The sequence below is a fragment of the Sciurus carolinensis genome, chromosome 4, assembly GCF_902686445.1.
Source record: "Sciurus carolinensis chromosome 4, mSciCar1.2, whole genome shotgun sequence".
Classification (NCBI taxonomy): Eukaryota; Metazoa; Chordata; class Mammalia; order Rodentia; family Sciuridae; genus Sciurus; species Sciurus carolinensis.
This window is the reverse complement of record NC_062216.1, coordinates 9,682,720-9,707,873: the sequence shown is the minus strand read 5'-3', so window position 1 is coordinate 9,707,873 and position 25,154 is coordinate 9,682,720. Positions and strand designations below refer to the sequence as shown.

Sequence of the window (25,154 nt, the reverse complement as noted above, 5' to 3'; positions counted from 1 at the left end):
GCAGTCCCTCCTTCCTCCATTCTTGCCCCCCCCTCCCACCCCCCATTACATTTCATTATACGCTTATCAGTGAGATCATTCGTCTTTTGGATTTTTGAGATTGGTTTATCTCACTTAACATGATATTCTCCAATTTCATCCATTTGCCTGCAAATGCCATAATTTTATTATTCTTTATAGCTGAGTAATATTCCATTGTGTGTGTATATATATATATATATATATATATATATATATATATATATATACCACAGTTTCTTTATCCATTTATCAATTGAAGAACATCTAGGTTGGTTCCATAGTCTGGCTATTGTGAATTGAGCAGCTATGAACATTGATGTGGCTGTATCTCTGTAGTATGCTGATTTTAAGTCCTTTGGGTATAGGCCGAGGAGTGGGATAGCTGGGTCAAATGGTAGGTCCATTCCAAGTTTTCTAAGGAATCTCCACACTGCTTTCCAGAGTGGCTGCACTAATTTGCAGTCCCATGAGCAATGTATGAGTGTACCTTTTTCCCCACATCCTCTCCAACACCTATTGTTGCTTATATTCTTGATAATCGCCATTCTAATTGGGGTGAGATGGAATCTTAGTGTACCATCCAAGAAAAGCCCAGGACCAGATGGATTCTCAGCCGAGTTCTACAAGACCTTCAAAGAAGAACTCATTCCAATACTTCTCAAAGTATTCCAGGAAATAGAAAAGGAGCGTACCCTACCGAAATCATTCTATGAAGCTAATATCACCCTCATACCCAAACCAGGAAAAGACACATCAAGGAAAGAAAATTATAGACCAATATCCTTGATGAATATAGATGCAAAGATCCTTAACAAAATATTGGCAAACCGTATCCAAAAACATATTAAGAAAATTGTGCACCATGATCAAGTGGGGTTCATTCCTGGAATGCAAAGATGGTTCAACATTCGTAAATCAATAAACATAATCCATCATGTCAATAGACTTAAGGATAAGAATCATATGGTTATTTCAATTGATGCAGAAAAAGCGTTTGACAAAATACGACACCCCTTCATGCTCAAAACACTAGGAAAAATAGGGATAGTAGGAACATACCTGAACATTGTAAAGGCTATTTATGCTAAGCCCGTGGCCAACATCATTCTTAATGGAGAAAAACTGAAACCATTCCCTTTAAAAACGGGAACAAGACAGGGATGTCCTCTTTCACCACTTCTATTCAACATTGTCCTCGAAACTCTAGCCAGAGCAATTAGGCAGACTAAAGAAATTAAAGGGATACGAATAGGAAAAGAGGAACTTAAGCTGTCACTATTTGCGGATGACATGATTCTATATTTAGAGGATCCAAAAAACTCCTCCAGAAAACTTCTAGACCTCATCAATGAATTCAGAAAAATAGCAGGCTATAAAATCACACACATGACAGACTAGCGCTTGTACGGAGACAAGATGGCTAACGTGCTGGATCTTCATGAGGCCGGGGGCGAGGATTTAGCCATGGATGAGGATGGGGACGAGAGCATCCACAAACTTAAAGAAAAGGCGAAAAAAAGAAAGGGCCGCGGCTTTGGTTCAGAAGAGGGGTCCCGAGCACGGATGTGTGAGGATTATGACAGTGTGGAGCAGGATGGTGATGAACCTGGACCACAACGCTCTGTTGAAGGCTGGATTCTCTTTGTCACTGGAGTCCATGAAGAACCCACTGAAGAAGACATTCACGACAAATTCGCAGAATATGGGGAAATAAAAAACATCCACCTCAACCTGGATAGGTGTACAGGATACCTGAAGGGTTATACTCTAGTCGAATATGAAACATACAAAGAGGCCCAGGCTGCTATGGAAGGACTCAATGGCCAGGATTTGATGGGACAGCAGATCAGCATGGATTGGTGTTTTGTTCGGGGTCCACCCAAAGGCACGAGAAGAGGTGGACGAAGACGCAGCAGGAGTCCAGACCGGAGACGTCGTTGACAATTCCTCTGTTATCCAGATGGTCTCTCCAAGATTCCATTTGGCCATGCAGCCGTCAAGAAATAGGGCTGAGGCGGGCCAAGATGGCGGACTAGAGGGCGGCTGCATTTCACGCTGCTCCAGGACGCAAGATTCAAAAGAGGAGATAGTGAGAGACTTGGGACCAACTCAAAGCTGCCGGGTGAGTCTCTCCTGTTGGGGAGGCGTCCCGGATGGGGCAGGAGCCCCGGAACGCAGGGAATTTGTGAAGTGGAGTTGCTCGGCGAGATGCCCCTCCCCCCGCTGGAGCGGTAAACACGGACAACTGGGATCATCGTAGAGGAGGCGGCTCAGCATAGCGCTTGGACTGGAGCAGCCGCTGTGGCTCCGGGTGGCTGCCTGGGGAGGAGCTGCGTGGCGAGCTGTTTGGACCCAGAGTGACCGCTTCCAAACACCGGGGGGCTGCCCGGAGGAGGAGGAGAGGCCCGGCGGGTCGCTTGGCTCTAAGAGTGACTGCATCAGAGCCACGGGCGGTTGCCAGAGGAGGAGCTGCGTGGTGAGCTGTTTGAACTCAGAGTGGGCGCTCCTGAGCGCCGGGGGACTGCCCGGAGGAGGAGGAGGAGCACGGCGGGACGCTTGGTCTGGGAGTGACTGCATCAGAACCACAGGCGGTTGCCAGAAGAGGAGCTGCGTGGTAAACTGTTTGAACCCAGAGCGAGCGCTCCTGAGTGCCGGGAGGTTGCCCGGAGGAGGAGGAGGAGCGCGGCGTGTTGCTTGACCTGGGAGTGGCTGCATCAGAGCTGCGGGCGGTTGCCAAAGGAGGAGCTGCGTGACGAGCTGTTTGAACTCGGAGCAGCTGCTCCAGAACACTGGTGGCCTGCCTGGAGGAGGAGAGCGGTGGGACGCTTAGCCTGGGAGTGACTGCATCAGAACCACAGGCGGTTGCCAGAGGAGGAGGCGAGTGGTGAGCTGATTGGACTAAAAGCAACCGCTCCTGAACACCGGTGGCCTGCCTGGAGGAGGAGCGTGGTGAGTCACCTGGTCTCGGAGCCACCGCTCCTGAACACCTGGGGGGCTACCCCAAGGAGGAGGAGGAGAAACAGGGCGGGTCACTTGGACTTGGAGTGACTGCCTAGGGCTACGGGTGGTTGGCGGGAGGAGGAGACCCGAAGTGAGTTGTTTGGATTCCTAGTGACTGCGTCGGAAACCGGGCGGCTGTCCGGAGGAGGAGGTGTGTGGCGGGTCTCTGTGTCTCGGAGCTATTGTACGGGGCTCCAGGTGGGGGCTCAGGGGAGGGGCTGCATAGCCAGGCGATTGGTGCAGAGCAGGGTCCCAGGAGCTAGGTGGCTTCTTGCTGGAAGAGCCGCACAGAGACACGCCTAGGGGTGGAGCGAAGTTTCCAGGGCTGCGGGCAGATTCTCTGGGAGAGACTAAGGAGACTCGCCTGCGAAGGGTGAGGCTCCCAGGCCCAGGACGTAGGTCCGGGCCCCTGGGATCGTTGCAGAAGAAGACAGCCCAGCCCAGGAGGTAGTTGTAGATTGAGGGGAACCTCTAGGAGGGCAACTGACTAGCGAGACGTCCCCACCGAGTGACTCTTCCCGGCCGGGGGAGGTTTTCCCACAGGGACGGTAAAGCCAGAGACATAGGCACAAACAGGCCTTGCCTCAGCCCACAGTCTACTTCCCCATTGGATGACCATTGGTCAACAAGTGGAGGCACCTCCGCCCACTAGCAGGGAATATACGCCACCTGAGGGTTACCACACCTAGAGAGGCAGCTTCTTCGTGGAGCTCTGCATTATCAACCTCCTCCAAGACTTCAGGCTACTGAAGGATAAGAGGGGATATACTAGCAATCTTCAGGGACATTATAAGTTGATAGAGGAAATCTGCAATATCTTAATGACCCACTGATCCCTGAACAATATGAGAAAACAAGGGAAGAAAATGCCCCAAACAAATCTAGATGTTACATCAATAAAATCCAACGACAGCATGGCAGAAGAAATGACAGAAAGGGAGTTCAGAATGTACATAATTAAAATGATTAGGGAAGCAAACGATGAGATGAAAGAGCAAATGCAGGCATTGAACGATCGCACCAATCGACAGTTAACAGAGCAAATTCAGGAAGCAAAAGATCATTTCAATAAAGAGTTAGAGATATTGAAAAAAAACCAAACAGAAATCCTTGAAATGAAGGAAACAATAAACCAAATTAAGAACTCCATAGAAAGCATAACCAATAGGATAGAACAGCTGGAAGACAGAACTTCAGATATTGAAGACAAAATATATAACCTCGAAAACAAAGTTGAACAAACAGAGAAGATGGTGAGAAATCATGAACAGAATCTCCAAGAACTATGGGATATCATGAAAAGGCCAAATTTGAGAATTATTGGGATTGAGGAAGGCTTAGAGAAACAAACCAAAGGAATGAACAATCTATTTGAAGAAATAATATCAGAAAATTTCCCAAATCTGAAGAATGAAATGGAAAATCAAGTCCAAGAGGCTTATAGGACTCCAAATACACAAAATTACAACAGACCCACACCAAGGCACATTATAATGAAAATACCTAACATACAAAATAAAGACAGAATTTTAAAGGCTGTGAGAGAAAAGAACCAAATTACATTCAGGGGGAAGCCAATACGGATATCAGCAGATTTTTCAATCCAGACCCTAAAAGCTAGAAGGGCCTGGAACAACATTTTTCAAGCTCTGAAAGAAAATGGATGCCAACCAAGAATCTTATACCCAGCAAAACTTACCTTCAAATTTGACGATGAAATAAGATCATTCCACGATAAACAAAAGCTAAAAGAATTTACAAAAAGAAAGCCAGCATTACAGAACATTCTCAGCAAAATATTTCATGAGGAAGAGATAAAAAACAAAGAAGCAAATCAGCAAAGGGAGGAATTATCCTAAAGGAACTGTCAAATAAAGGAGGAACCAAGATGTGTCAAAAATTTTAAATATGAACCAAATGACTGGGAATACAAATCATATCTCAATAATAACCCTGAATGTTAATGGCCTGAATTCATCAATCAAAAGACATAGACTGGCAGATTGGATTAAAAAGAAAGATCCAACAATATGTTGCCTGCAAGAGACTCACCTCATAGAAAGAGATACCCATAGACTAAAGGTGAAAGGATGGGGAAAAACATACCATGCACATGGGCTCAGCAAAAAAGCTGGAGTATCCATCCTCATTTCAGATAATGTGGACTTCAAGCCAATGTTAGTTAGAAGGGATAAAGAAGGACATTTCATACTGCTTAAGGGAAGCATAAATCAGCAAGATATAACAATCATAAACATCTATGCCCCAAACAGTGGCTCATCCATGTATGTTAAACAAATCCTTCTCAATTTTAGAAACCAAATAGACCATAACACAATAATACTAGGTGATTTTAACACGCCTCTTTCACCACTGGACAGATCTTCCAAACAAAAATTGAACAAAGAAACCATAGATCTCAATAACACAATCAATAATTTAGACTTAACAGACATTTATAGAATATACCATCCAACCAAGAGCGAATACACTTTCTTCTCAGCAGCACATGGATCCTTCTCTAAAATAGACCATATATTATGCCACAAAGCTAATGTCAGCAAATACAAGAAGATAGAGACACTACCTTGTATTCTATCAGATCATAATGGATTGAAGTTAGAAATAAATGAAAGAGTAAAAAACAGAAACTACTCCAACACCTGGAGATTAAACAATATGCTACTATATGATGAATGGATAACAGAAGATATTAGGAAGGAAATTAAAAAATTCTTAGAGGTAAACGAGAACAAAGAAACAACATATCAAAATCTCTGGGACACTATGAAAGCGGTACTTAGAGGAAGATTTATTTCATGGAGCGCATTTAATAAAAGAAGTAAAACTCAAAAAATAAATGACCTAACACTACAGCTCAAAGCCCTAGAAAAAGAAGAACAGACCAACACCAAAAGTAGTAGAAGACAGGAAATAGTTAAACTGAGAGCTGAAATCAACGAAATTGAAACGAAAGAAACAATACAAAAAATTGACAAAATAAATAGTTGGTTCTTCGAAAAAATAAACAAAATTGATAAACCTTTAGCCACACTAACAAAGAGAAGACGAGAGAAAACCCAAATCACTAAAATTCGGAATGAACAAGGAAATATCACAACAGACACGACCGAAATACAAAACATAATTAGAAGCTATTTTGAAAACCTATACTCCAACAAAATAGAAAATTTCGAAGACATCAACAGGTTTCTAGAGACATATGAATTGCCTAAACTGAACGAGGAGGACATACACAATTTAAATAGACCAATTTCAAGTAATGAAATAGAAGAAGTCATCAAAAGCCTACCAACAAAGAAAAGTCCAGGACCAGATGGGTTCTCAGCCGAGTTCTACAAAACTTTTAAAGAAGAACTCATTCCAATACTTCTCAAAGTATTCCAGAAAATAGAAGAGGAGGGAACTCTCCCAAACTCATTCTATGAAGCCAATATTACCCTGATTCCTAAACCAGACAGAGACACATCGAGGAAAGAAAATTTCAGACCAATATCCTTAATGAACATCGACGCAAAAATTCTAAACAAAATTTTAGCAAATCGCATACAAAAACATATTAAAAAGATAGTGCACCATGATCAAGTGGGTTTCATCCCAGGGATGCAAGGTTGGTTCAACATCAGAAAATCAATAAATGTCATTCACCATATCAATAGACTTAAAGTCAAGAATCACATGATTATTTCGATAGATGCAGAAAAAGCATTTGATAAAATACAGCACCCCTTCATGCTCAAAACACTAGAAAAAATAGGGATAGTGGGAACATTCCTTAACATTGTAAAGGCCATCTACGCTAAACCCATTGCTAATATCATTCTAAATGGTGAAAAACTGAAAGCATTCCCTCTAAAAACTGGAACAAGGCAGGGATGCCCTCTTTCACCACTTCTATTCAATATCGTCCTTGAAACTCTAGCCAGAGCAATTAGACAGACCAAAGAAATTAAAGGGATACGAATAGGAAAAGAAGAACTCAAACTATCCCTATTTGCTGATGATATGATGGTATACTTAGAGGAACCAGGAAATTCCACCAGAAAACTTTTAGATCTCATAAGTGATTTCAGTAAAGTAGCGGGATATAAGATCAATGCACATAAATCGAAGGCATTTTTATATATAAGCGATGAATCTTCAGAAAGAGAAATTAGGAAAACTACCCCATTCACAATAGCTTCGAAAAAAATAAAGTATTGGGAATCAATCTCACAAAAGAGGTGAAAGACCTCTACAATGAGAACTACAGAACACTAAAGAAAGAAATTCAAGAAAACCTTAGAAGATGGAAAGATCTCCCATGTTCTTGGATAGGAAGAATTAATATTGTCAAAATGGCCATACTACCAAAAGTGCTATACAGATTCAATGCAATTCCAATTAAAATCCCAATGATGTACCTTACAGAAATAGAGCAAGCAATTATGAAATTCATCTGGAAGAATAAAAAACCCAGAATAGCTAAAGCAATCCTTGGCAGAAAGAGTGAAGCAGGGGGTATCGCAATACCAGATCTTCAACTCTACTACAAAGCAATAGTAACAAAAACGGCATGGTATTGGTACCAAAATAGAAAGGTGGATCAATGGTACAGAATAGAGGACACGGACACAAACCCAAATAAATACAATTTTCTCATACTAGACAAAGGTTCCAACAATATGCAATGGAGAAAAGATAGCCTCTTCAACAAATGGTGCTGGGAGAATTGGAAATCCATATGCAACAGAATGAAACTAAACCCATATCTCTCACCATGCACGAAACTAAACTCAAAATGGATTAAGGATCTCGGAATCAGACCAGAGACCTTGCATCTTATAGAAGAAAAAGTAGGTCCAGAGCTTCACCATGTTGGCTTAGGACCAGACTTCCTCAACAGGACTCCCATAGCACAAGAAATAAAAGCAAGAATTAATAACTGGGATAGATTCAAACTAAAAAGCTTTCTCTCAGCAAAGGAAACTATCAGCAATGCAAAGAAAGAGCCTACAGAGTGGGAGAAAATCTTTGCCAATCATACTTCAGATAGAGCGCTAATCTCCAGAATCTATAAAGAACTCAAAAAACTCTACACCAAGAATGTAAATAATCCAATCGACAAATGGGCTAACGAAATGAATAGACACTTCACAGAAGAAGATATACAAGCAATCAACAAACATATGGAAAAATGTTCAACATCTCTAGTAATAAGAGAAATGCAAATCAAAACCACCCTAAGATTCCATCTCACCCCAATTAGAATGGCAATTATCAAGAATACAACCAACAACAGGTGTTGGCGAGGATGTGGGGAGAAAGGTACACTCTTACATTGCTGGTGGGGCTGCAAATTAGTGCAGCCACTCTGGAAAGCAGTGTGGAGATTCCTTAGAAAACTTGGAATGGAAACACCATTTGACCCAGCTATCCCACTCCTTGGCCTATACCCAAAGGACTTAAAATCAGCATATTACAGAGATACAGCCACATCAATGTTCATAGCTGCTCAGTTCACAATAGCCAGATTGTGGAACCAACCTAGATGTCCCTCAATTGATGAATGGATAAAGAAAATGTGGTATATATATACAATGGAATATTACTCAGCCATAAAGAACGATAAAATTATGGCATTTGCAGGCAAATGGATGAAACTGGAGAATATCATGCTAAGTGAGATAAGCCAATCTCAAAAAACCAAAGGAAGAAGGATATCGCTAATAAGTGGATGATGACACATAATGGGGGGTGGGAAGGGTTAGTGTTGGGGTTGGAGTTGGGTTTAGGGAGGGGGGCAGGAATGGAGGAAGGAAGGACTGTATAGATGGAGGGGAAGGGTGGGAGGGGAGGGGGGGAAGGGAAAAAATGGCAGAATGAATCAAACAACATTACCCTATGTAGATTTATGATTACACAAATGGTATGCCTTTACGCCATGTACAGACAGAGAAACAACATGTATCCCATTTGTTTACAATTTTATAATAAAAAAAAAAAAAAAAAAAAAAGAAATAGGGCTGAGGTGGAACTCACTGTTTATATTTAATCTGTTACCCTGCTTAATGTTTCTTTTGAGTGATGAATAAATGTCCCATTTTGGTTTTCAAAAAATAAATAAATAAATAAATAAAATCACACACATAAATCTAAAGCATTTTTATACGCAAGCGATGAAACAGCTGAAAGGGAAATGAGGAGAACAACTCCATTTGCAATAGCCTCAAAAAAAAAAAAAAAACAAAAACTTGGGCATCAATCTAACCAAAGAGGTAAAAGATCTCTACAATGAAAACTACAAAACATTGAAGAAAGAAATTAAGGAAGACCTTAGAAGATGGAAAGATCTCCCATGTTCTTGGATAGGCAGAATTAATATTGTCAAAATGGCCATACTACCAAAAGTGCTATACAGATTCAATGCAATTCCAATTAAAATCCCAATGACGTTCCTTACAGAAATAGAGCAAGCAATCATGAAATTCTGGAAGAATAAGAAACCCAGAATAGCTAAAGCAATCCTTAGCAGGAAGATTCAAACAGGGGGTATCGCAATACCAGAACTTCAACTATACTACAAAGCAATAGTAACAAAACCAGCATGGTATTGGCACCAAAATAGACAGGTAGATCAATAGTACAGAATAGAGGACACGGACACAAACCCAAATAAATACAATTTTCTAATACTAGACAAAGGGGCCAAAAATATGTAATGGAGAAAAGATAGCCTCTTCAACAAATGGTGCTGGGAAAACTGGGAATCCATATTGCAACAGAATGAAACTAAACCCCTATCTCTCACTCTGCACAAAACTCAACTCACAATGGATCAAGGACCTTGAAATCAGACCAGAGACCCTGCATCTTATAGAAGAAACAGTAGGTCCAAATCTTCACCTTGTTGACTTAGGATCAGACTTCCTTAACAGGACTCCCGTAGCACAAGAAATAAAAACAAGAATCAACAACTGGGATAGATTCAAACTAAATAGCTTTCTCTCATCAAAGGAAACTATCAGCAATGCGAAGAGAGAGCCTACAGAGTGGGAAAATATCTTTGCCACTCATACTTCAGATAGAGCACTAATTTCCAGAATCTATAAAGAACTCAAAAAACTCTACACCAAGAATACAAATAACCCAATCAACAAATGGGCTAAGGATATGAACAGACACTTCACAGAAGAAGATCTACAAGCAATCAACAGATATATGAAAAAATGTTCACCATCTTGAGTAATAAGAGAAATGCAAATCAAAACAATGCCTTTATTTTATATATTTATTTTTATGTGGTGTTGAGGAACAAACCCAGTGCCTCACATGTACTGGGTGGGCTCATTAACACTGAGGCACAACCCCAGCCCCAAACTTTGTTCTTTTTGCTCAAGATTTCTTTGGCTGTTTGGGATCTTTTGTTGGTTTCATATGAATTTTAGGATTTTTTTTTTATTTCTGTGAAAAAATATCACTGGCATTTTGTTAGGGGCTTGTCCATCTGGGTAGAGTGGATACTTTAGCAATACTATTTCTTATGTTCTGGGGACCCAAATAATCTTTCCACTCATTTGTGTCATTTCCAATTTCTTTTACAAAGGTTTATAGTTTCAGAAGGGAGCATTAATTCTGAGAGTGGAAAAAGTTTCACAAGAAATAATTTCTGCTCTGTTTTTCTTTCTCTGGACACACACAGGGGAGAGGAGACAATTTATTTATCTAAAACCTTTTAAAATTACAAACATCCTGATCCTTTGCCCTTAAATATTTTAGCATGAATTTCTTACGCAGGACAGTATTCTTTTTCCTAACCACAGTGTAATTTTAAAATTCAGAACATTTAATTTTGCTAGAGTGCTATTATATAATAAAGAGTTCATTTCCAAATTTCACCATTTGTTCCCCAAATGTATTTTGGGGAGTTTTGTCCAAATCAACGACCAGTCCAGTATCCCACATTGCATTTAGTTCAGCTTCCCTTCCTCCCTCTCGAGGTCCTCTTCCTCCCTCCCTCCCTTCCATTCTTTTTTCAGGACATTGACATTTCTAGAATGCAGGCCAGCTGTTGGGTAAATGCTCCTCAACTTGGGTTTCTTTGATTGTTTCCTCATGATTAGATTGCATCATGCTTTGTTTTTTCTTTTGAAATTATTTCAAATTTCCAGAACAGTTGCCAGAATTCTATAGCATTTTGCAACTCTTTCGTAAGTTTGAAATCATCCTTTACCAGATTCACCATTACCAGATTTACCAAATCACCTTACCAGATTTAACAGTTTGCCATATCCACAGTGGCAAAATCGTCATTGCTTCTCTCTCTCTTCCTTTATATGTGTGTGTATGGATAGAAGAGTTTTTGTGAAAATTTGAACCAGTTCAGAATAGTGTCACCCTTCAAGTGGCAGCTTTTGAATTAGGTCTTGAAGGATAAAGATGCTTGCCAGCTGGACAGAGCTTGGCTATGGGGACGGAAATTACAGCCAGAGGGATCAGTATGTGCAGAGATTAAGGCGGTGTGGAGGTGAAGTGGCCGTGACTATTCTGTTCTGGAGTAAATAGGCTGGGGAAGAAGGAACTGGAAAAGCAGTTGGAACTTGCCACTTATTATGTTAAGGTATTGGGACTTTGTTCCTAGGAAAGAAGAAAATGTTGAAGATTTTCAAGGTTCTCTAGAAGAACAGAACCAACAGAATATGCATATATATGTCCACAAAAAGAGGATTAATTAGATTGGCTTACACGACCAGAAACTAGATAGTCCACAATGGCCGTCTGCAGGCTGGAGAGCTGGAGGAACCAGTAACTGCTCCATCCAAGAACCTGGAGCTGCAGAAGAAGGAGCACCAAGGATGCAGCCCCAGTCCAGGACTGAAGGCCTGAAAACTCCCTGGAGAGTTGCCAGAGTCCACTTTGGAAGAGGAAAGAAGCTGGGGTCTGGTGTCCTCAGATGATCGCAGCAGCGATCCAGAACCCACTCAGAAAGAATCTAGCTCGCATCTGGCCCTACTTCCTCGTTCTTCCACCTTTTTGTTCCATCCCAGGCCCCCAACCTATTGGATTGTGCTACCCACATTTAGGGTGGGGTCCTCGGGTCCCCACCTCAGTTTGGTGTCCCACATGCCTATCATTCCTAAAAACACCCTTACCTACATACCCAGATAATCTTAGGCATGTCTTAATTCAATCAAATTGACAATCCAGATTAAATACTGCAGGGATGAATGTTTTTGACTCATTTTCTAGAAAGATTAACTCTAGTGCAGTTTGGAGAAGAAAGGACAAGGATGGACCAACCAGGTGGAGATTGCATTGCACCAGCTGGGGAGGAAGACCCGGAGGAAGAGGATGCAGGGGAATGTTGGTAATATTTGCTGGTCATTTTCCATACGATGTCTCATTTAATTATCACAAAAACCTGAGGCCGCAGATCTTAAATAACTTGGTCAAGAACAGTCCCAGCAAGCTAATGGCCTAGTAATATTTGAATCTAGGCCCATAGGACTCTGAAGTCTGCCCTGAGAAACAGTGAGACCATGCAGGACAGAGCAGAATGGGAACCAGATTCCCTTAGGTTCCACTGTCAGGCTGATGGCCATTTGGACATGGTGGGTGAGAGAGATGGGAAGGATGACAACCAGTGTCTCCAGCGTGGACTGCTGCCGAGAGTGTGACTTTATTAACCAAAGAAAACAATTTCTAGAGATGAAAAAGAAGTTGGGAAGGTAGAGAAAATGGTGGTTTTGTTAACAGTCTCTATAAATTTGGTTTGGACAACTGGGTTTGTGCAAGTTTAGGACAAGAGATCCAGTGGGCAGTTTGGCTCAAGAGTTCAGAGGGAAGTTGAGGCTAAAGATAGAGATTTGGCTGCTCAAGTCATGCTGTGTTCGCCCAGAGGTACTGTGGGAGAGATTGACTTGCGGGAATCCTCAGCACTTGCCTTTAAAGGACGGTGGGAATTAAGACTCAGTGAAAGCAAAGAGAGAGAGCAGTGAGAGGGCAATGTGGGGCGGGGGAAAAAAGATGACCTTTTCAAGAAAGGCATCCACTAGGGCTTTAAGTTTTGCACAAGAGTTCCAAAAGGAGGCTTGAAGAGATTCACTGGGATTTGTGAATCAGGAAGTCACCAGGCACCTTAACGAGAGCAATTTCACTAGAAAAATCCCTGCTTCCAGGGATTAAAGTGTTAATGCAGTAAAGGACATGGACACAGTAGAGAGTGCTTTTAAAGAATTTTGGTGACGATGAAGATGATAGCAGTTAGCATTAGCCAGGGCTTCCTGTGTGCTAGGCGCTGGACTAACAAATTAACATGCAGCCAGGGAAATCCTTGTGATTATGAGGTGGGTGGTACTGCTATTCCCATTTTCTGATGTATGAAATTATAACTGAGAAAATGTAGAGGTTAAATAATATGTCCAAGGTTCTACCTTTAATAATTAGTGGAGCAGCGATTCAGATCTCAAGTTCTTCTGGGTTCAGAGCCCAAGTTGAGAGATTGTGGCAGCTTGGACTGCCCTGTTTATTAGCAGAGGAAGAAGCCCTCCCACGAGCAGGGCATGGATTCTCTAGGCAGCAGAGTAAATACATAGTGGCGCCAAGTCTACGGGAAGGATATTAGGTCACATTAAAACATGGAACACCTAGTTTTGGAAAGGAAGTGGGGACATCTGTTTGTCAAAGGCCAGAGCAGACGAAAGAAGGCCGGATGGATATGTACCAGATGTCAGCCAAGGTAACATGCTTTGAGGGGTTTAAGTCACTTTGGTTCAGGCTTCTCTCTGTGTCCACTGGGAAGGTCAGTCTGAGATTTCTGAGAATGCCTGAGAGCCCATCTTCTTATGGATTCATTGGTTTTGAGTGTCAGCTTCCATTAAATCTTCATCTCACTTAACGTTCAGCTCCTGTGGTTACTCTTCCCCTTTTTTTTTTTTTTCCTGTAATACTAGGGATGGAGCGTAGAGGCATTGTAGCTCCAAGCCACACCTCCAGCCCTTTTTTTATTTTGAGACAAGGTCTTGCTAAGTTGCTGAGTCTGACCTCACAACCCTCCTGCCTTGACCCAGAGTTTGCTGGATTAAGGTGTGTGTCACCATGGGCTCAGCCCTACCCATTTTCTTTCTGGACCACCCCCACAACTCCCTCCTATAAGGCATGTGACAGATATTACCTAAGGTTTAGGGGATTTTATATCTTCATCAATACAAATAAGTTAAAATTTAATAATAGACATCTTTGTTTTCTCCGGCTCCACCATCATCGGGTGCTCTGCGTAGGCTGCGACCTCTCCTGTTAGGAGCGCCCATCTCTTCTTATCTCCAGTATCCGTGCTCTTGGACTTTCTCCCCCTTTTAGTGTATATTTCTAAGCCACATTCTCTTAGTGTCACAGCAAGGTGGTTTCCTAAATAAGACACTTTGCCCCTCTAAGAGGGACTCTGGCCTCTACTACAATAACGTTTTTCACACCAGTACTCAGAGATAGGTTTAAAGTTGGAAGGAAGGTATTTAAAAGAGCTCATGTCTGTTGCCTTCTATTTTCACAGTGAAATGTGAGATTTGCTCCTCTGCTGAGCTAGGCATGGGTCTAATGAAGGTTTGGACAGCTGGGGTTAGGGATTCTGTCAATAGAAATTTACCAGATTTCTAAAATTTCATAAAATATCACATTTACATACTATGATTCCTTTTGCAAAGCCTGCGGACGTACGGAATTGATCCTCATGCTAGAGATGGATTGTGTAGTTTACTGAGTACTCTGGTCAATATGAGAAAAGTGGAAAAAGCGCCTGAGGAGTGAAAAGTCAGAATCAGTAAACTACGCTGGGGATTGGGCATCAGTCTCTGCTGATTCTCTTCCAGCACAGGCATGAGCTCCCCGGCCAGTGTGCTGCTGGGGGCGGGGGCAGCTGAAATAAGGTAAAGGGGTCGTATTAATTCTCTGTTGCTCCTTAACAGACTCTCTCTCAGACTCGGCCTTGGAGATGCAGATATTAGCACACGTTCCTGCAGCTCAGGAGTTCAGGAATGGCCTAGCTGGCTGGTTCTGGCTCAGGGACTTTCATGAAGCTTCACTGGGACTGGGGGACCTGGCCCCAGTCTCACAGATGTGCTGTTGGCAGGAAGCCTCAGTTCCTGGTGACGAGTCTGTGGTGTTGTGCTGACATGGGGAGCCTTTGGCAGAGCGAGCGATGTGAAAACAGTTGTAGCCACCACGATGGAAGCCAAGTTGCCTGTGCCTCTTAATCTTGGGAGTGACCTACCATCCCTGTTGCTGTGTTCTGTGGGTCACACAGACCGTCCTGGGTTACATGTGTGCGGGACCACACAGGGCTGTGAACGCCAGGGTGCAGGATCCCTGGGGCTGAGTCAGAGGCTGCCTACCACAGGAGTGCTTCCTGTTGTGGTGGGGTGTGTGTGTGTGTGTGTGCTGCATTCCTTAAAATGCCGTGAAGGAGTGCAGTTGGACAGACTGGCAGTTAGTTACCAGACTCTCAGAGGTGATAGGCTAGTAAAATAAAAAAATGCTGGGGAGGGGATACCAAAATAAGTTTTAGTATTTTGTCCAAGTAAATATTCCATCTGCTACCACTATCATTTCATAAAAGCACAGCACATTTTGACATTTAAAAACAGGAGGACATGATCTTGGAATGAAAGACATCGTTTCAATTGAATAGGTTTATCTTTCTTCAAATCTCACTAACTTGCTTTCTTATGAAATTGTGGATGAATTAAAACTTATCCTGGTCCATGAACTGTCCTTCGAAGCCACTGAGCTATTCCATGGGATGAGCTAGTTGCCTGACTGATTGTGGTACCGGGGATTGAACCACTGAGCTTCACCCCAGTACTTTTATTTATTTTGAGGCAGGGTCTCCCTAAGTTGCTTAGGGTCTTACTAAGTTGCTGAGGCTGGTCTCAGACTTGTGATGCTCCTGCCTCAGTCACTGGGATTACATGCATGCTTGACTATACCCAGTAAGCTAGTACCTTTAGAGTTGACTGCGAGAATCACGTAGAAACACATAATAGTGCTTTAAAAGCAAATGAACAAAGAACTCAAAGTGGTTGATACATATAGATAGCAGTTTGATAACGCTTATTAAGCTAATCAAATATGAAATGAAAAGAGCATCATTTTAGCATAGTTAAATGTACACAAAATAAAAATGAATAGTAGCATTCAAACATCTATAGAGTTTCATATTTACTTAATTTTACATGTAGTTAATGTATTTTTGCTTAAAAAGATATGCTTTTCTAGCTAGTTGCAGTGGTGCATACCTGGAATTCCAGGTACTCAGGAGTCTGAGGCAGGAGGATTACAAGTTTGAGGCCACTCTGGGCAACTTAACCCTGACTCAAAAAGTGAAAAGGTCTGGGTGTGTGTGGCTCAGTGCTAGAGCACTTTGCCTAGCATGTGTGAAGCCCTAGATTGAATTTCCACTACCATTAAAAAAAAAAAAAAAAAAAAAAGCTTTTCTTAATAACCTATATGTGTCTCTTTTTAGTGAGGATGAAATATCTGACACTCTATCCAGTATAGATGAGCTTTGAATTCTTAGTGCCCCGTCCATCAATGATTTGTAAAAATAAGGTCACATTTTCATTTGTTTTATCTTTGACCTCCAGCATAGTATTTGCAAGGCTGCAGGCTTGGGTTGGGGAAGGGATCAATGATTATTTTGTTATTTGGCTCCTGCTAGAATTATGCTTTTACCAGTTAGGTTGAGAATTAATTTTGAATAATATTAAGGAAAACAAATATTTTCTTTTCAATAAAATCTTGTTGCATGTCTTCATGAATTGATTTAAAACCTACACGTTTTTCTTTAGAAAATCTTATTGGTAGAAACTTTTTTTTTTCATCCATAAACTCATGTTATTATAAACAAGTTATATATGTTTTGAAAGCATATACTGTGTGATTACTTCTGGAAATTGTGCTTTTAATTTCTACTTTAGTCAAACTGGTTAACTGAGAAGTTAATTGATATATATATATATATACATATATATATATATATATTTATTTATTTATTTATTTGCCTACTGGAGAGCCTACCACACAGGTGTTTTGAAGTGAAAGTAGTGAGCAATTGCTTTTTTGAGTCTGTGGGTAACTTCCTTCTTCCTTGGTTGTAAGGACAATCTTGGAATCGTACAGCTGCGTACACGTGTCCCTTGATCTCAGCCATCGGTTTACCCTTTTCTCTGCATGGAGCGCTCATTACTTAAGTCCTTGGAGCAGTGGGACCATGTTGTGGCATGCTATGTCTAACCCAGCGGTTTTGTACTAACGAGCATGATTTAGGATACACGTAGGTACCTCTGGGTTGACCTTAGGAGCATTCGCATCATTATGCAAGATTTCCAGGCCCAAGCTTTCATTGGTGGCATAATGATGTCCACTGTTGGACAGCTAATATCCACTGGTAGCTCATTTGACTTCCTCCTGTAGTACACCTCCAGCCCCCAAATATATTTGACAATAAAATGTGCTTTGTCTTAGAGCTGATGTTAACTCAGTGTTCTGGCTGCAAATGACCTGTGAACCACTCAACCTGCCCCCCACCTCTTGCCAGACAAAAAACAGCCGGTTTCAAAAGGTAACATCACTTAGCAGGGTAATGAGTGCTGTCCCTGGAACCTCCGAAGATGACCTTTTGTTTCTTTTGGCACTCATGGACTGAAGATAAGAGTGACCTTGGAGCCCAAATAGACATTGTCATGCATTGTTCTAATTATAAGCCACAAAATTGCCCAATCACTTATATTTAGAAAAGATCTCAAACAGTGGCTGTCAGCACTTTCTTTTAAAATCAGAGCATTACACACAGAACAGGTTCTTATCTGACTTAAACTCACTGACAATTCCTGAATGGTACCTTCTGAAGGTTGCTGGGGGTCACCAGTGGCTTCTTTGTGATCGATCTCCGAGGCTTGCCGAGTGGCCTGTGGGTCTGGCAGTCATCAAGATGGAGAGTGACCGCTGGCGCCACACTCCCTGAGACTTAAGAACTTCTTGTCCATTTCTGCTTCCATAGAACTAAAACCCCATTCTCTTGGATATTAAACATTTGGGGGGGTCAGCAGGGACCTCCCCACCCTAAGCATTTTGCTGAAATTTGTAAAATAAAGAATTTCCTGGTAAGAGGACATCATCTTGTTTGGTATGACTTCATTATACTCTGCATGTTCTAACATCTACGACTCACACTGAAATTCCCTTGTGAAAGAAAGATGCTAGCAAATTTCTCTAGACAGTCCATCCTTTGTATTGTTTCTGCATTTGAACTCTTTCAGCAAATCAGATGACTTAATCAGATCCATTAATACAGCATACAGTTCACAGTGCTGCTCTTAGTGTTTCCCTAAACTGCCTTGGAGCGTATTTGTTGAGATTTCAGGCTCTGCATTCAGACTGCTTGGGTCCAGCACCTGGTACTACCACTTTCTAGGTGTGTGATTTGAGCAAGTTACTTAACCTCTCTGTGTTCCAGTTTCCTCCTGTGAAATGGGAATGATCATGGTACTTACTGTGTAGGGTTGTTAAAGGACTAAATGAGATAATAGGTGACATGTGCTAAGAGCAGTGTCTAGCACATAAGAACTGCACAGCTTTTTCCAGGGAGGAGTATTATAACTTTAGTCAGGGCATATTTGATTGCTGGAAACAAAAAGCTAATTTATGTTAGCTTAATTTTTTTTTTTTTTTAATAATAAGGCTACACAAGCAATCTCATGGGTACCTGATGAAGTTGGGATGTGGCACCAGAGTTGAAAGTCAGCAGTCTTTGTGGCACCTCCCTCCATCTCTTGAGTTATATGCTTTCCTCTGCATGTGGGGTTCTTCTGATTCCTGCAGGTCAGTTTTCTTGGTACATCATTGTGCATGTGTCTAGAAATGCCTTCCTCCAACCTGTATAAGTTATCGGCCCTGTTCCTGCAACTCAGTTTCACAGTGTCCCACTCCCAAGTGTCCAGGAGAGGGATGTCCAGCCAGACTGGACCAGAGGGGATGAGGTCATGTGGTAACTATGGTGGCTCCTTCCCCAAGGTTGCTGGTGTGTGGGGTTCTCTCAGAAGGTGGTGTAATGGAGGGGGCAGGGGTGATAACTGGTAACTTTAGGATAATCATGTTGTCAAAGTTCAAGGGGATTCGGATGCCTTTACTCAATTGAGCGCCCCCAATCGCTTATTTTAAAAACTTTGTATTGAAGGATGCTATACATATAGAAAAGGGCATATAGGGTATGTGAACAACTGGATGAATTTTGGCAAACTGAGCATGCATGTATGAGTACCCAGTGTCCAGCACTGGAAACAGCATTCCCATACCACTTAGCTGCTCTGCTCCCCTGCAGTGGATTCCTTGAGGTGGATCAGTTTTGCCTCTTTCTGTGCTTTACATTGGTGCGGTTATATGCTGTACACTTGTTTTGGGTCTGGCTTCTTTTTGCTTCACCTTGTGAGTTTCAGCAGTATTGCTGTGTGGATTTGCAGAGTGTTCGTTCTCATTACTCTGAAGTGGTGTGCTGTGTGAACATACCATATTTTATCTGGTCTACTGTTGATTATTTGGGCAGTTTTCTCTTCTTGTCTAGTCCTCCTTGCGAACTTTGTTGAACACAAAATACACATCACTGTTGACTGTTTACTGCCAGAGGCTTATACAAGGTGTGGAAATTGCCTCCCACTGTGTGTGATTGAATTGCTGGTCTCTTGCAGATCAGTACTGTTTTGCTTTTTATTTTGTGGCTTCTTCTTTTTCTGTATGATGACGCTGATGTTGTGAGGGCAGGGCCACATTGTAAACATTTTGCACGTGTGAAAGAACCTTGGGTACATTTCCATAGGTGCTCAACTCTCTGGGAACAATCCCTATTTCAAGCAAGGCTCCAGTTGTCATGTTGGGTCCTACCTGGCCTGTTGCTTAGTAAAAGGGGATTAATCCAGGGGTGGACACACCTGGGTCATATCTATGCCAGGTTTGGAGTCTCTGTTTTAGGTGTAGTGCTAACATTATTATAAACAAGGATATTCCAGGAGAGCAAGGGGGAAGGGATGAATATGAGTTCAGTGTGGGGTATTTTAAGTTTACTGTTCTGGTGAAGGATATGGGGTTAAGAGTTGGCAGGACTGAGAGTCCACCTGTGCTTTGCTCAATCTCTGCGGTCTTGGGCACCTAATTTATTTAGCCTCTTGAAGTTTCTGTTGCCTCTCTGTAGGCTGGCACCTCCCAGTAAGATTAAAACAAGACAGTGCATATAAAGGGTGTAGCTTATTGCCTGGCAATTAAGTATTCATAAAGTCTGCACTAATAGGATGATGGTGCTGTGATGGTATCTGGAGGGCCACTGGAAAACAGGGACTGGAGTGCTGCAGCAAGAGATCTGTCACAGGTGGAAACCACCCACAGCACCTGGTGGGCGGACAAGAACAGGGTGTGGAAAGCAAAGAGATGGTAGCCCAAGTCACGCTGTTGCAGGCACAGCTTTTAGAAGAAGGAACAGGTGCTGGAGGAGGAGACTGGAGAAACAGTTTGAGAGGAATTGGGCAGGCCCCCAGAAGCCTGAGGAGGAGGGGTGCTCCGCAGCAGCCAGGACACCAGTGAAGTGGGCTCCTCAAGTTTCAGGTGAATGTCCTTTTTCTTCTTAAAGCTTGGCTTTGTTAAAATCAAAAAGTCAGTGGTAGGGGCAGCAATGTGTTAAGTTACTCTAATGCATAAGATGACTGAGTCCTTCAGGCAGCAGGTATCTGCATGTCCACTCTCGCCAGTGGAGATGAACCAACAACACCTGGCAATTCTTTCCCTGTCTCCTGTCCTGTCTCCTCCCACACTGCCAGGCTCCTGCCTGCTGCTGCCACCCACCTCTGGAGGAAAGCCAAGTAGATCAACTGTAAAATAACCCAAACAAACAAACAAAAAAGATAGTTCATATTACACGGACAACAGTTTTCCCATTTTCACTTCCTGGAATGCTTCTGGTTTTTTCCTCTTCAGACTTGCCTCAACCAAACTGGTGAATGTTCATGTTTGTACATATACACTGGTGGTGGGACTTTGAAAGAGGATGTTCACATATAGTAATAAAGGGGCAAGGTGCCAGGAGAAAAAGACAACAGGAGAGGGGAGAGTAAAAACACTTCAGGAAGGAGAAAGGAGCAGGAAGAGGAGGGGTGATTTGGGGGATGGAGAGATGAGGAGGGCGCCCCAGGAAATGGGTTGCTAGGGGTTTTTCAAGTTTTGTTTTGCAAACCGAATCCTCAACCCAAACTGTACCCTGTGGGAATCAAATCAGTCTTCCTTGTTTTCTCGGCCTCAGTACTGGGCCTGAGCTCCCCTAAGAGAGGGAGTGGATGGGGTCCGCAGCTGCTGAACAGTCTCAAGGGTGCAGTTCTCCTAAAAGGGACAGACCACCCAAGCGCAGGGATAGGAGCCAACCTTGCCTGGTGTATCTGGGCTTCCCTAGAAGTAGAAGCCTTGTCCTTTTGGGGATTAAAACTATTTTTTTAAATATGTTGAAGCAAATTTGATCTTAGTTTATACTTCAATTATAGATTTTAAGATGGTTTTAATTCATTCCTGAATTAACAGTGAGTCCTTTTAGGACTGGTAGAACCCCCTCCACCATTCCTTAAGTTGTCCAACGGGTGTCTTGTCCTGATTTCCAAACGTGGACATAAACACTTGTGTGTTCCCTGGGGGCAGCCAGTGTGCATTTTTCGGTTCACCAGTACTTAAACTTTTTATCCTTTTTAACCGACACGGTGATTAACCTGTTGTTTTTGCAAAGCCCCGGGATTTTTGCTAAATATCCGCGCAGTCCGGCCTTTGTTGCTAAATATTCGAAGCGTTTCCAAAGTGCAGGCCAGTGCCGGGCACGGGCCGCTCCTTTAGGAAGGTCTTTTTCTCCCGGGGTGGGTTTATTTTTAGTCGGGGGAGGGTGACTTGAATTTCCCAAGACCCTGCCGAAGCGGGGGCAATCCGACCCCGCGCCAGGGCTGCCGGCGCCCTCGGCGGAGGGGCTCCGTACCCGCGCAGGGCGCAGGTCCGGGAAGCGGGATCCCTTCCTGCCGGCGCGCCCCCCGCGCCTCCCACAATCCCCGGCGCCGTCCCCGCGCCCCCGACCCGGCGAGCCCGGCGCGGAGCTGGCGGCCTCGGCGGCCTTCGGGCGTCGTCCGGAAAGTCACGAGCGCTCCGGCCCCCGCCCCCGCGCGCGAACGCCTCTTCGGCCGTTTCCGGCCCGGTGCACTTCGGCAAGTTCCGCAGGCGCCTGTCGGAAATGGCTGCCGGCCGGCAGAGGGAGCGGGGGATCCGGCGCGGCCTGGGAGGCGCGCGGCCGGCCGCCAGAGCGACTTCTGGGAAGCCGAGTTTCGCGCAGGCGGCGGCGGCGGCGGCGGCGGCTCGTCCCTGACCTGGAAGCCGGTAGGAGTCTGGGCGGCCGGCGGTCCCCGGAGCGGGGGCGGCGCGCGGAGGGGCTCGAGGGAGGCAGCGGGGCGAGCGCAGGGGACGCGGGCGGGCGGGACCGGTCAGGCCGTGCCGGGAGCCCGCTGCCCGGGCGGCGCGAGGCTTGCGGCTGCGGAGCAGGCCTGCCCCGCGCCTGGGGGGCCTGGCAGCGGGCAGGAGGAGGGCCGCGGGTGATCTGAGCTGGAAGCCTCGCTCCCCACCCCCGCGCGACCCCGCCTCGCGTTCGGGCTGCCCGGGACCCGCCTCCACCCCTCTGGACGCTCGCCATCAGCTGTCCAGCGTCCTGTGCTGGCTGAAGCCCTCCACCCTCCTCCGCCCGGGTGTGGGTCAGCTGCTCGCGGGGAGCTTCTTCTGTGGACGAGGGCCAGCCCCGGGCCGCGTGCCCCACTCTCCCCGGGCACACTCACACCCCTGCCCGGCCCGGCCCGACCGCGCTCGCCGCCTGCGGCCGCCGCTCCTGGGGCTCTGCTTACTGGGCTCGCCTCCTTTCCCGATGGCCGCTTCCTGCCCGGGTGCAGGTGCGGTGTTGTGTGCCTCTACATCAGGGCTCGGGGGTCGCGGCCCGGCCTCGGGCACAGCAGGACAGGGCCGCGCGCGACAGCCCGGGGCCGGAGCCCTGCAGCCCTGGAGCCCTCGCCGCGCCCTGCCCCTTGCCCCGCGAGCGGGCTCAGCTCCTTTGGATGCCTGTGGCTCTCAGCAGACTGAACCGTGGTGGGCTCCTCGCAGCCTGGGCTGCTTCTCCTTTCTTCATAAAATCTCCAAGGGCTTCATTGGGTGCTCTTGGTTAGACTCCTTTAGTGGAGGAGAACACGAAAAACACCCCTAGTCCGTTTGTTTCTTGCCCACGTGTGATTTATTTAAGAGGCGTCCTAAGCCCTTCTCGCCACCTTGTGCAGTTCGCCCTATTTAGACAGCTTCGCTCTTGGAGGCTGGCCGCCCCATGCTGCGTTTTTGAAACCTTGGTGCCGGCAGTCAGGTGGACGTGTTGCTCAACAGTTAGCCTTGCGCTCCGGGGCCACCACGTCCGAGCCCGGGACAGTAGCGCGTGGGCGTTGACAGGCTTGGGGGAAGCCAGGCGTGCTCAACTTACTTAGCCCCGGGACTTTCAAATATTTCTGGATGAAAGAAAAGCCATTTCCTTAAACTCTTATTTGGTGTGTTAAAAAATACTTTATCCCGTGGGAATTTCCTGATCTTTGCCTGTGGGGAGCCTGAGGAGTTGTAAGTATCTTGAGTGTGAGAGGAGCTAGCCTAAGTGTTTTCTGGAAGAAAGCTAGAATTGTGGGTCTTCAGAGTTTCTGAAACACGATGTATTTGGCGAAGGAAGATGTGAGGGGCATACCTGACAGCGTGCTTGACAAGCCTGCGTCTTCACCCCGTACCCCTCGCTTTCCTACAGAAAAGTGGGCTGTTATTAAATATTTGGCTTGGTAAGCAAAAGACTTTTAAGTGAAACAGGCCAGAGGAAGAAATGGACTTTCTAGGAGAGGGAACCCTCCCAAGGATGACTGGAAGCCCTAAGAGTCTGCTAGAGAAAGCGATACCCTCAGGTAGTAGTCTGCTGTCCTACAGAAAGAACTGAGGTGGTGCAGCAGTGAGGTGGTGGCCATGGTCCCCCTGGAACCGTGACTGGTCTTCTGGAGAAGGGTTGGAGGTTTTGCTTGGGTAGAGACAGGTATTTGAAATAAAATGAAGATCCTGGCAGATTTCCTCCTGGTGAGGATTTGTGTCTTTGCATACAGTTACTTGGTGAAGGAAGGAATATGAGTCAGTGACCTTTTTCATAAAGCTCTAAAACTGCCCACTGGTTTCTGCTGGAAATTAAGTTTAGCTCAGAAAATTTCTGTCAACATATTTCCTTCCATTTGAGTTTTGTTTCCTTTTAATTTTTGGTAACTGTTTCTTTAAAAAGCCTGCAATGATGGGGCAGCTAAACAAAGAAGAAAAGGATTTTTCATGTGTTGTAGATTCCATGAAAATAGCAAAGCTCGGGCAGATGGAATTGAGAACTCAGGAGAGACAGGTGGGCTCTGCTGTAAGTCAGTGTGATCCTTTCCTGCCTGAACCCATCACACACTTTTTTACATTTTCAGACTTTCATGGGTCTTGGGTGATGTAATTAGTTGGAAGAGAAACAGGATTTATGAAATCTGTAATCTTGGAAGTAGAAGAGGAATATGGAGGCCCATTTAGAAACGTACCTCTCCTATACTTTGGCCATAATGTGCAGTATAGTTATTGCTCAGAGGTATCCAAATGACCCATTAAAACCCTGGGGGATGCAGATAGGAAGATGAACCATAGAGTCTGTTGTAGAGTGAAAGCAGCATATACACAATATATAACGGAGCTTAGTATATGTAGTCATACCTACCTATAATCCATAACTGAATGAGCAAGGCTATCTTCTATTGAAACCACTAAGAGAAAACAGGCAGTGGCCATAGCTTGCCAATGCCTGCCCTAGAATACCACTCCTCACACACATGCCATGACTTTGTGTATTCCTCAGTTCAACTGGATCCAGTACCTTTCATTTGAACCCTCCAAGTTCCTTTTTTTTTTTTTTTTTTTTTGTACCGGGGATCAAAACCTGAGGCACTTAACCACTGAGCCACATCCCTAGCCTTTTTTATCTTTTAATTTTGTTTTTA

General features: G+C 44.3%; 2 protein-coding genes across 5 annotated transcripts in view; both read left to right on the top strand.

Annotated features, from left to right (window-relative positions):
* The window catches only part of Extl3 (exostosin like glycosyltransferase 3), a 123,644-nt gene that overhangs the window by 48,835 nt on the left and 49,655 nt on the right, over positions 1-25,154 (top strand). For 3 of the 4 annotated variants that reach the window (XM_047549968.1, XM_047549970.1, XM_047549967.1), the window contains exon 1: positions 22,230-22,458. The exons of the other annotated variant lie outside the window; for it this stretch is intronic. The gene's annotated coding sequence lies outside the window, so the exon portion shown is untranslated. Of the gene's footprint in view, positions 1-22,229; positions 22,459-25,154 lie in introns of those variants that run through there. 4 annotated transcript variants of the gene reach the window in all.
* LOC124983068 (RNA-binding protein 8A-like) lies at positions 1,424-9,135 on the top strand. Its single transcript, XM_047549971.1, has 2 exons — positions 1,424-2,035; positions 9,053-9,135. The coding sequence occupies exon 1, from the start codon at positions 1,438-1,440 to the stop codon at positions 1,960-1,962; it is 525 nt and encodes a 174-aa protein (XP_047405927.1). The 5' UTR covers positions 1,424-1,437; the 3' UTR covers positions 1,963-2,035; positions 9,053-9,135.

Excerpts from the sequence above, each read along its gene's own strand:
- LOC124983068 (XM_047549971.1), top strand. The coding sequence starts at position 1,438 with ATGGCTAACGTGCTGGATCTTCATGAGGCCGGGGGCGAGGATTTAGCC.